General features: G+C 41.4%; 1 protein-coding gene across 4 annotated transcripts in view; it reads left to right on the forward strand.

Annotated features, from left to right (window-relative positions):
- The window catches only part of SYT7 (synaptotagmin 7), a 269,778-nt gene extending 267,727 nt beyond the window's left edge, over positions 1 to 2,051 (forward strand). For all 4 annotated transcript variants that reach the window (XM_063438636.1, XM_063438637.1, XM_063438638.1 and 1 more), the window contains 2 exons: positions 183 to 382; positions 550 to 2,051. In XM_063438636.1, coding sequence (XP_063294706.1) covers positions 183 to 382; positions 550 to 654 — 305 coding nt within the window. In that variant the 3' untranslated portion in view covers positions 655 to 2,051. The remainder of the gene's footprint in view (positions 1 to 182; positions 383 to 549) is intronic.
- Positions 2,052 to 12,161: the final 10,110 nt, after the last annotated feature.

Raw genomic sequence — 12,161 nt, forward strand, 5'->3', positions numbered from 1 at the left:
CAGATTGTATTCCAGTATCTCATCACCTAGTGTGTTACATACACATTGTACGAACAGCTAAAACAATTCAGTTGGTGGAATGGAATCTTCTTTTCCTGCCTTCATAAATCTTCAGACATTTCTATTATGGTAGGGTACATGTTGCATTGTAATGATTATTGTATCCTTATCCCAATCCTTAGACCCTTATGTCAAAGTGTGGCTCATGTGCAAGGACAAGAGAGTGGAGAAGAAGAAGACTGTGGTCATGAAGCGTTGCTTGAACCCTGTATTTAACGAATCTTTTATCTTTGACATCCCCACTGAGAAGCTTCGGGAGACAACTATCATAATAACTGTCATGGACAAAGACAAGCTTAGCCGTAATGATGTGATCGGCAAGGTTAGTCCCAAGAGTAGCTTTCTTCTTCCTTTATCCACACATCATACTAGGCAGTACTAAAACAGGCAATTGCAATATTATGAGCCCAAACTGCATTCTGTATGAGGAAAACACCAAAAGGGATAACACCCTAGTCTATGTCTAACATGTTCAAATATTTTATGCAGATCTATCTGTCTTGGAAGAGTGGTCCTGGAGAGGTGAAGCACTGGAAGGATATGATTTCTCATCCCAGAACAGCTGTAGCACAGTGGCACCAACTCAAAGCTTGAACTGATGGCCTCTCTGCACTCGATCATCTCCTGCAGTCTTCGGTTACATCCAACCAAAACCAACGCATTGGCCTCGCTCTTACTGTCTGCACATACAGCCTGCAGGCTTCACCAAGGAACCGTCAGCTTGGAACTCTGGGTAACAGGAAGCCCCAGGGCCAGTCTGTGCCATCTGCAGCTCACAGGATTGCTCAAAAACTTTCCTTATACTTGTTACAATAGGCACAGCTGCGGTTTTCCTCCTGGCCTCACGAAGCGTGGCAACCCATCGCAGTGTTACAGAGACATTAAGAAAGGCGGGATTATTCCATGGGAAGCCTTTCTATATGCTGCAGGGTCTGCAAACTTTCCACAGCTTCTTCAAATATGTGGCAGCCACAGAAGCACATCAGAGTGTGTATGATGGTCGCCGTATAACAACTCACTTTTTTGTAGTGGTGCGAAGGTGAGATAAACCCTATAATATTTTTTGGGGGTTATATTTTCTTTATAGAAAGCAGAGATATTGAGCAATACCAGTTATATTGCTTTTTAGAGACCTCTGTTAGGTGCCATTTGTTGGAACGTGGAGGTAGAGTTAGGACGAATTTCGCTCCACAGACTCTTGGCCGTACATGCGTGGTTGTCAATGTCCAGTGTGTGTAAAGCAGTGTAGGTGTGTGCGCAAGAGAGAGTGTTCTTTTTATTTCCCACAACCACTTACAACTCACCTCCTTTCTTCATCTCCTCCCCTTTGCAGGCCAGGATGATGCTCTGGTAAACCTGCACATCTTTGTACCGTGATTCTTTGTAGTTTTCTTTGTTTGTAGCCTATATTTTTCAGTTTTTCACAAAATAGGTTATTTTTCAGAGTTTCACAAAAAAATTAGAAAACACAAAAAAAAAAAGTAAGCCACAGACAATGTTGTATTATAGAAAGGGACTCTGAGCCAAGGTTCTCACTTTATATTGATTTCATAGAGTGTTGATGTTGAATAGCCATCCACCACTCTGCTGTCACAGAGGTCCAGAATTCATTGAGTTCAGTTCTCTCTGACAGCAGGAGACCTACCATGAGCAAGTTCAGAGCCAAAGAGAATGTTTCATGTTATGGTTAATGGAGCTCAGTATTCCCAGCCTCCTGGAAGGAAAGATGGATGAGACACAGGTCCTTCTCTTCTGGTGATCACACAGTGTGACCTGTATCTATCAGGGACCCACTTGCCTTCTGAGCATCACCAGCCAAATTGAGTCTTCCAGTATGAGGCCTTGGATTTGCCTAGGGTCTTTCATTTTCCAGGCTCCTGAGACCCTTGTATAAAATTACAAAAACTTATTGAGTTGTAAGTTTGACCTGCTGACTATGGTGTCTGTGTGGAAATAAAGGGGGAAAACAAATGTGCTTATTAAAAGTGAAACATTTTCTGTCTATTTCTTCTTCTGTATAAACAAGTATGTGGGTCGGCGGAGAAGATTTTGCTTACACAAGCAATTATGGTATGGGACACTATGGTATAAAAAAAAAAAAAAAAGAAACGTTACTTATCTCTCTTTGCTCAAAATGTAAAAAAAAAAAAAAAAAAACATATGCATGGTACACAAAGGTGTTTCCAAATTAATTGATGGTTTTATCCCTTTCAGCACATTAATGTTTTGCTGTTCAACGGCACCTTAACAAGACTTGTTTCCATCTCCTTATTTATGCATCTAGAATCTACAACAACCTTTAGGAAATCTATGTTGTCAGAAAGATACAACGGCATTGATACTAAAGAAACAAACCACCTAATGCCGAGCAACCGGCAACCGGCAAAAGATCCATGAGATAAGAAAGTGGTTACCTGCCTTAGCTCACAGGTGATTTAACATAGAGGGCATGGAGTATCTCAAGGGTTCTTTCTACTTCCTCATCATTAAGAAACGTACCCATCGGTTTCTCATTCAAACAAAACACCTCACATTTAGATTGCTTGATAGGCACAGTGCTCTCTCATTGACTGAAGAAGAGGTCTGAATCGCATACAGCAGTTAGTGATGGAAAATCTGAGCTTAACAAGCCACCAAACAGAATTCATCTATTTAGTAATGGTGCCAAGAAAGGTATTAAGAAAACAGACATAAACAAACTGTATGCAATCTGGAGGTTTAGCTTGTCATAGAAAAAGAATGAAGGGCAATAGAAAATTGAAATACTTTGAGAAGAGCAACAGAAGGTTCCAAATAGAATGGAAGAGGTTTCACATGGACAAGATAAGATTGTGTTTGAACATGAATGAGATGATACAAAATAATAAGAAGAGTGTGTTGATACAATGTAGGTGTAAACTGATAGCTTGAGATGACATGATGGTGAGTGAACTCTAAGAAGTGGGATACTGTTAAGGGAATATGGCTTAATAGACATGATTGGAGAGAAGATGTTGGATTATATGTTTGGAAAGTGATAATATATGGATTATGACTGGGATAAATAACCAAATGTTAATCTTGGAGGTGTTCTGAAATTAAATTTTAAGGTTTTTGACCATTTGTACATGAGAGTCACATGGGAGAAGGCAGGTACGATCGTATATAATGCAGATGATGAGATAATGGAGCAAGTCGACCAGGAGGAGGGAAGTGACATGTTTTGTTGGAGACGTTAAATTTTATCATGGGAGAGGAGTTAGGTAATAGGAGGTTTTGAGGAATAAGAGGACATGATTGTGAAGCAGATGGAATGCATGTGTTACGGGTGAAGTGGGAAGATAGAGTAAGGAAAATGAGTGAAAGAATGAAGACATATAACGGCTAATAGCAATTATAAGGAAAGAAAGATAAACTGACATGTGGGGGGTGTGAGATGATATAAAAGGGAGCAAGTGAGATGATATAAGACAGGAGTAAAATAGTATAGTGAAGAGGGTGTGAGATGAAGAAGGATATATAATGTAAATGTGACACAAAGTGAGTTGGTAGGAAATAGATCATATGGAAAGAGCGCTTTAGATATTGTGGTGGGTGATTGAAAGAAAAGAAAGCGTAACGTGAAGTGCCAGAGTGACAGTTTCTCCCATTATAGGACATGGAGGAGCAGGAAAGAAATTGCATGGTGGAGACCGAGAATATATCATATGATTTAGGGGAGAAAATGGAAATGGGCGGTTAATAAAAAGAATGTTAGTAGAAAACCGGCAGAAAAGTAGATAAACCAAAAGTGAATTCTGTTATTGGCTTTTGTCGGGAAGTAATTAATTAATGTATGAAAATACTGAGCTAAGGAGCAGTTTAACTTCATCTCCTTAACCCAACAGCGTTAAGTAAATATCCCCCATAATGAATCCGTAGTGCGTTCTCCAGGCACAGTCATGGATCCCGGCTTACTAAAAAGAACAGGTGTAGATTCTAGAACATGGTTTGAATTGGATGAAACCCACCTGTTTTTTCTAGTATCTAGAACACTTGGGATTCTGTTTCCTGCTACTATTTTCATTACTTTAGGCTGGTTTTTATATTTCAAACTTAAGACAGCATCTATCGCTGTAGTTCCTTTTTACAGCTGTTGATAGCAGTAATGGGTACAATTGGCTTTTATGATCTAGACTTCCCAAACTGCTCAGCCAGTTTTTATTGGATTTCAAGGCTTCTTGGTTGAGACGGAGTTAAAGGACTAATATAAGACCATATCTGTTAGCAACTAACAATGAATAATTAAACAAACAAAAAAATCACATTAAAGATGGATCCCAACCATAAAATATTTTCTTTGAAAGTCCCTCACGGGCAATTCAACTGATTAAATAAATTAACATATAGATCAGCAAAGAGCAACGTCTACAGAAACCCGCCACTTGTAATGAACCAGAGGCTGTTACACTCACAGAACCCAGGACATGATTCAGAGCAATCGCAGATACATTAATGCTGTGAAAACATGGTGTGGGCTCCAAAAAACACAAGGTCATCAATGCTAAAAATAAGTCTCTCCAGCAAGGAAGAAAGATCTGAGCTGAGATTGCTTCACGGAGAATTTCACAGAGTCAAAATGTTCTTCTATTTCGAAAGAAAGTTTTTAGGTAAGTGTTGCCTTTTAGTCAATGAGCGTTCTCTTCTATAGGATTTTATATCCAGTGAAAATAAGTTCCCTTCACTGTTTGGTACCACTGGATTCCATGAACACTACAGACACCATGAATGTCACTACATTACCTTTCATTTACAAACGGAGAGTTACGCACTGTTACTGATAAACCTTAAACTGAAAGTCTTTGGGCTTGGTTTCATGGCTCCTAGCACATTGCAGATTTTAGACTTAGTTAATGCCAACAGCCTTTAGATGGTTTCCGTAGTCATCACTTGCCAATAACACCTGCTCACCTTTTTTACCTTCTTTACTTTTTGCATATTCAACATAAACTAAGAAAAAATAAGCTGATAATGAATCATTCTAATTCCAAATAATTCTGTCACTAATGTGAACATAGGGATTTCTACAATAGTTATATCTCACCAGGACCCAGGTCAGTATCAATCTGTTTGAAAAGGATTTCCTGCTTACTGTGGGGTGGTGGTAGAGTACAATTGGCAATGTAGGGGTTATGGTGTCAACAACAAGCCATTTGTCTTCTTAGATCTCGTATTAATGTATTAAAGTGATGATTTTTATTAAACCATGCATTTGTCAAGGGTCCATGGTGCCAAAACATTGCTGAGGCTTGATAAAGGTACTACTAAACCAGAACTTTGCCAGGTCCACATGTTGTGGCTTGGTTTAATAAAATTCATCATTGGGCCTTAAATGCGGAACTAGTTTGTTTTGAATTTGTGCTGGGCGGCTGGACCCATATTAAAAAAAATTGTTGCCCACGATGAGGCTGGATTTTCCTAACTTTTACATGAAGATACTAAGAAGTGCGCTATTCTCTCAGTATGTTACCATACCAATACGAGGAAGAATCCTGGTTTATTTGGTACGGAATGCAGTGAACCTTTGTGTGACAATTCTCAATTGATTGAGACTATAAGGGGGTCTTCTCATGAAATTTTTTCCACATTGCCCTCTCACCCTCAGATGTAGTTCAAATATCAGATTTTTAAAATAGATAATCAATTCTAAATTCAGAACTAAAATGTCTTTTTTTTGGTGTCTCTTAACAAAATAAAGTTTTTGTAGGGAGTGTGAGTGTTATCCAGAATTGTATTGTCTTTGAAAGGTGAACTAAATATAGATGGCTTATAGACACATTGAGAAAAGAACATATCGGTCACCAATAACATGGGAGCTATGTCTAAATAATATACAATCTCACATACACCAAGGATAATCTGTTTGGCCTTTTTATTCCCACATTTGTGATTTTTGTGACTTTATTTTGCAGCGCAGATATTGCCTGATACAGTATGGCGGAGACTTGAGGTTCAATAAAGTGATGTAACAATGTTTTATACATAAGCCTTTTAAGCCTTGAGTTCCGAGGCTCCCATGTAGCCAGTAATAATGAGATATATTTTGAATTTCTGAATTGATTTTTATATATATATTAGCACCAATACTGATTGTGTCATTACTGCGTCACTTTATTATGGAAACTGCTCTATTCATAACCGCAAAGTTTTGCTGTAAACCCCCCAAAACAAAACAAAACAAAATGAAAAATCACTAAAATGCATGTTTTAATAGATCAAGCAAATACTGTAAAATATAAGCCCAATGGTGATTCAATTCTCATCACTCAGAGGATTACGGATTAACACTCGGCTAATAAGTGACAGGGACTCTCTTATTGGTAGTATTAATATTGGGGAATAATGCTGGAGACGACTCGTGGTCAATTTATTCATTGTTCAGGTCATAGATCTTTTCGATTCATATACTGGTGGCCCAGAGCTCCGTGATTCAATGAGTTAGAGTACTGCACATTAATAAATATTTATGTTCTAATAAGTGCTTCACAGTCCAAAGGCAAATTATGCAAATTAACCAATAAAACATAAAATGTGTTAACTTTCTAAATATCTGTGCCCACACTTGGAAATCCTGGTGGATCACAAATTGGATGCAGGAGAATAGGAAATAGCCATAGGAGTTCAGTAGGGGTAACGATTAGCCCTACATAAGCCTTGAGCCGAAGTAATAAAGACACAGTGAGGGACAATTGTCAAGGCAAAAATAAATGCTATTTTGGGTAAAATGAGCAATTTCCATGGAAACCTGTAGAATCTCTTTGCTCCAAAATAGCTGACCTGTTTTCCTTGCCAAATCTTTGCTAATTCGCCTACTTTCTCTTGGCGGCAGGGCCATTTTGATAGACAGGCAGCATACGACATTGATTACAGATGGCATATGCACAACTTTCAGCCTCACAAGCATCTTGTAAATCCCCAACTGTCTCATACGCCCCTTTGAGTACAATACATAAAGATACATTTTAACAAAGACCAGAACAATCCAGCTTAAAGGAACACTCCCAGCACCATAACCACTGCAGCCCGTTTCCGTAAAGCTGGACAGTTAGTCACTAGGACACTCCCAGCACCATAACCACTGCAGCCCGTTTCCGTAAAGCTGGACAGTTAGTCACTAGGACACTCCCAGCACCATAACCACTGCAGCCCGTTTCCGTAAAGCTGGACAGTTAGTCACTAGGATACTCCTAGCACCATAACCACTGCAGCCTGTTTCCGTAAAGCTGGACAGTTAGTCACTAGGACACTCCGAGCACCATAACCACTGCAGCCCGTTTCCGTAAAGCTGGACAGTTAGTCACTAGGACACTCCGAGCACCATAACCACTGCAGCCCGTTTCCGTAAAGCTGGACAGTTAGTCACTAGGATACTCCTGGCCCCATAACCTCTGTAACCAGCTGTAGTGTTTCTAGTGATGTCTGGAGAGCATTTATTTAATTACAACATGGATCCTTTAAAAGGATAAGTTATCTTTTACAGATTAATTTCTTGCTATTTCACGTTCTGAGCCTTCACTGCTTGCATTCAGTCAGATTGAAGCTGTGTTGAATCTCCTCTGTTGCTCATGTTCTCATAGTTTAAATGCAGACGTCGTCTCTGTAAAGGACAGATGAACCACCATAATCACTTTATCTTAACAAGGTGATTTGGGGGGCATAGAAAGTTGCTCCCCCTGAGGTCTTCCCACTGGCAGATCCGGGGGACACAGGTGGACACCACTCGCGCCCCCAGAGACATGAGTGGATTGAATGCCTGGCCAGCAGAGGTTAGTGTGCCTGAATGTAGGTGTGGGTATTTGAATTTGGTTGCATGGATTCATCTGTGCATGTGTGGGTGTAGCTGTAGGAATTTAACACCTAAACTATGTTTGTAAGTGTGTGTATCTGTGTTTGTGCAAACAAATGTATCCGTTTTCTAAAGATACACTCTAACATTGTAAAGCTCTGTGGAATAAGCTGGTGCTATATAAATACCAATAATATTATTATTAATAATAATAATAATAATAATAACACAAACAAGTTAATTTACTAAACTGAGAATTGTCAGGAATTCCAGGGAATCAACACAGTAAAGGAGGAGACTATATTTAAAAGAAGAAAAACTACCACAACAAGAGGACACAGTGTTAAATTAGAGGGACAAAGGTTTAAAAATAATATCAGGAAGTATTACTTTACTGAGAGGGTAGTGGATGCATGGAATAGCCTTCCAGCTGAAGTGGTGGAGGTTAACACAGCAAAGGAGTTTAAGCATGCGTGGGATAGGCATAAGGCTATCCTAACTATAAGATAAGGCCAGGAACTAATGAAAGTATTTAGAAAACTGGGCAGACTAGATGGGCCGAATGGTTCTTATCTGCCGTCACATTCTATGTTCTATGTTTCTATGTTTAATTTCAGAATCAAAGCCAAAGCAGCCAAACTGGAGCATATCTGACCTGGAGAATCTTTCCAGATTGGCTACTTTGCCCTTGAATTCACTTTAAATCCCTGACATCTCTCACTACATACAGAAGAAGGTAGCGCTCCCGTGCTGACTCCCCATGATGTCCGTGACTTGGCATTAGTACAAGGGGGTGCCACTGAGGAATGCCGGGATTTTTACATATTTCCTATTAAAACCATGTATTGTCTTATGCCATTAGAACTTTTTAGAATATTGTTGTTATGGGAAAAAGAAAGTACACCCTCTGTGAATTCTAAGGTTTTACATATCAGGACATAATAACAATCTGTTTCTTAGCAGGTTTGAAAATTAGGCAAATTAGGTCAAATGTCCACACTTGGCTTCTTCCTTTGGGTTTTATTTTTCTTAAATAAGACATGACACGGTGCTAAGGAACAAATGATTGCTATTATGTCCTGCTATGTAAAGGAATTAGTGTACTTTCCAATGACTGTGTGTATCTATATACCTGCACTGAAACTCAGTGTACTCTAGCAACGAGAGAATTTGCTTTGTATTACATATATTTAAAATCTAGATGTTGCATATTTATATACGGACTCCACTTCAGCCACCTTAAGGTAAGCCCAGTTCTCAGCAACACAATAGGTAGTACATTCCAAAGAACCAGCTCTCAAGGTCTTTCAAACTAAATTCTTCTTTAATTGTTAAATCAATCCATGATAAGCCAACGTTCAGTTAGAGTTTTGAACATTGTAAGTCCTGAGGAAAGTTCGAAACTCTAACTGAAACGTTGACTTATCATGGATTGATTTAACAATTAAACAAGAATTTTGTTTGAAAGACCTTGAGTGCTGGCTTACCATTAAGCTGGGACTTCAAGATCTGTCTGACTCTCTGCAGGTGCTTGGATGTTGCTATCCTCCTTACATCTTCCTCATGGTTGCCATGTGTTTGTGGTACCCCCATGTGCTTGGATGTTCTTATCCTCCTTCCATCTTCCTCATGGCTGCCATGTGTTTGTGGTACCCCCAGGTGCTTGGATGTTCTTATCCTCCTTCCACATTCCTCATGGTTGCCTTTTGTTTGTGGTACCCACGTTTGCTTGGATGTTTGTATCCTCCTTAGATCTTCCTAATGGTTGCCATGTGTTTGTGGTAGCTCCCAGGTGCTTGGATGTTCTTATCCTCCTTACATCTTCCTCATGGCTGCCATGTGTTTGTGGTACCCCCGGGTGCTTGGATGTTCTTGTCCTCCTTACATCTTCCTCATGGCTGTCATGTGTTTGTGGTACTACCAGGTGCTTGGATGTTCGTATCCTCCTTCCATCTTCCTCATGGCCGCCATGTGTTTGTGGTACCCCCAGGTGCTTGGATGTTCTTATCCTCCTTACATCTTCCTCATGGCTGCCATGTGTTTGTGGTACCCCCAGGTGCTTGGATGTTCTTATCCTCCTTCCATCTTCCTCATGGGTGCCATGTGTTTGTGGTACCCCCAGGTGCTTGGATGTTCTTATCCTCCTTCCATCTTCCTCATGGGTGCCATGTGTTTGTGGTACCCCCAGGTGCTTGGATGTTCTTATCCTCCTTCCACATTCCTCATGGTTGCCTTTTGTTTGTGGTACCCACGTTTGCTTGGATGTTTGTATCCTCCTTAGATCTTCCTAATGGTTGCCATGTGTTTGTGGTAGCTCCCAGGTGCTTGGATGTTCTTATCCTCCTTACATCTTCCTCATGGCTGCCATGTGTTTGTGGTACCCCCGGGTGCTTGGATGTTCTTATCCTCCTTACATCTTCCTCATGGCTGTCATGTGTTTGTGGTACTACCAGGTGCTTGGATGTTCGTATCCTCCTTCCATCTTCCTCATGGCCGCCATGAGTTTGTGGTACCCCCAGGTGCTTGGATGTTCTTATCCTCCTTACATCTTCCTCATGGCTGCCATGTGTTTGTGGTACCCCCAGGTGCTTGGATGTTCTTATCCTCCTTCCATCTTCCTCATGGGTGCCATGTGTTTGTGGTACCCCCAGGTGCTTGGATGTTCTTATCCTCCTTACATCTTCCTCATGGGTGCCATGTGTTTGTGGTACCCCCATGTGCTTGGATGTTCTTATCCTCCTTCCACATTCTGCATGGTTGCCATGTGTTTGTGGTACCCGCGTTAGCTTGAATGTTCTTATCCTCCTTACATCTTCCTCATGGTTGCCATGTGTTTGTGGTAGCTCCCAGGTGCTTGGATGTTCTTATCCTCCTTACATCTTCCTCATGGCCGCCATGTGTTTGTGGTACCCCCAGGTGCTTGGATGTTCTTATCCTCCTTCCATCTTCCTTATGGTTGCCATGTGTTTGGGGTACCCCCAGGTGCTTGGATGTTCTTATCCTCCTTCCATCTTCCTCATGGGTGCCATGTGTTTGTGGTACCCCCATGTGCTTGGATGTTCTTATCCTCCTTCCACATTCCGCATGGTTGCCATGTGTTTGTGGTACCCGCGTTAGCTTGAATGTTCTTATCCTCCTTACATCTTCCTCATGGTTGCCATGTGTTTGTGGTAGCTCCCAGGTGCTTGGATGTTCGTATCCTCCATACATCTTCCTCATGGCTGCCATGTGTTTGTGGTACCCCCGGGTGCTTGGATGTTCTTATCCTCCTTACATCTTCCTCATGGCTGCCATGTGTTTGTGGTACTCCCAGGTGCTTGGATGTTCTTATCCTCCTTACATCTTCCTCATGGTTGCCATGTGTTTGTGGTACCCCCATGTGCTTGGATGTTCTTATCCTCCTTCCATCTTCCTCATGGCTGCCATGTGTTTGTGGTACCCCCAGGTGCTTGGATGTTCTTATCCTCCTTCCACATTCCTCATGGTTGCCTTTTGTTTGTGGTACCCACGTTTGCTTGGATGTTCGTATCCTCCTTACATCTTCCTAATGGTTGCCATGTGTTTGTGGTAGCTCCCAGGTGCTTGGATGTTCTTATCCTCCTTACATCTTCCTCATGGTTGCCATGTGTTTGTGGTACCCCCGGGTGCTTGGATGTTCTTATCCTCCTTACATCTTCCTTATGGCTGCCATGTGTTTGTGGTACCCCCGGGTGCTTGGATGTTCTTATCCTCCTTACATCTTCCTTATGGCTGCCATGTGTTTGTGGTACCCCCGGGTGCTTGGATGTTCTTATCCTCCTTACATCTTCCTCATGGCTGCCATGTGTTTGTGGTACCCCCGGGTGCTTGGATGTTCTTATCCTCCTTACATCTTCCTTATGGCTGCCATGTGTTTGTGGTACTCCCAGGTGCTTGGATGTTCTTATCCTCCTTCCACATTCCGCATGGTTGCCATGTGTTTGTGGTACCCCCATGTGCTTGGATGTTCTTATCCTCCTTCCACATTCCTCATGGTTGCCTTTTGTTTGTGGTACCCACGTTTGCTTGGTTGTTCGTATCCTCCTTACATCTTCCTAATGGTTGCCATGTGTTTGTGGTAGCTCCCAGGTGCTTGGATGTTCTTATCCTCCTTACATCTTCCTCATGGCTGCCATGTGTTTGTGGTACCCCCGGGTGCTTGGATGTTCTTATCCTCCTTACATCTTCCTCATGGTTGCCATGTGTTTGTGGTAACCCCATGTGCTTGGATGTTCGTATCCTTCTTCCATCTTCCTCATGGCTGCCATGTGTTTGTGGT

Source organism: Pelobates fuscus, chromosome 12, assembly GCF_036172605.1.
Source record: "Pelobates fuscus isolate aPelFus1 chromosome 12, aPelFus1.pri, whole genome shotgun sequence".
Classification (NCBI taxonomy): domain Eukaryota; kingdom Metazoa; phylum Chordata; class Amphibia; order Anura; family Pelobatidae; genus Pelobates; species Pelobates fuscus.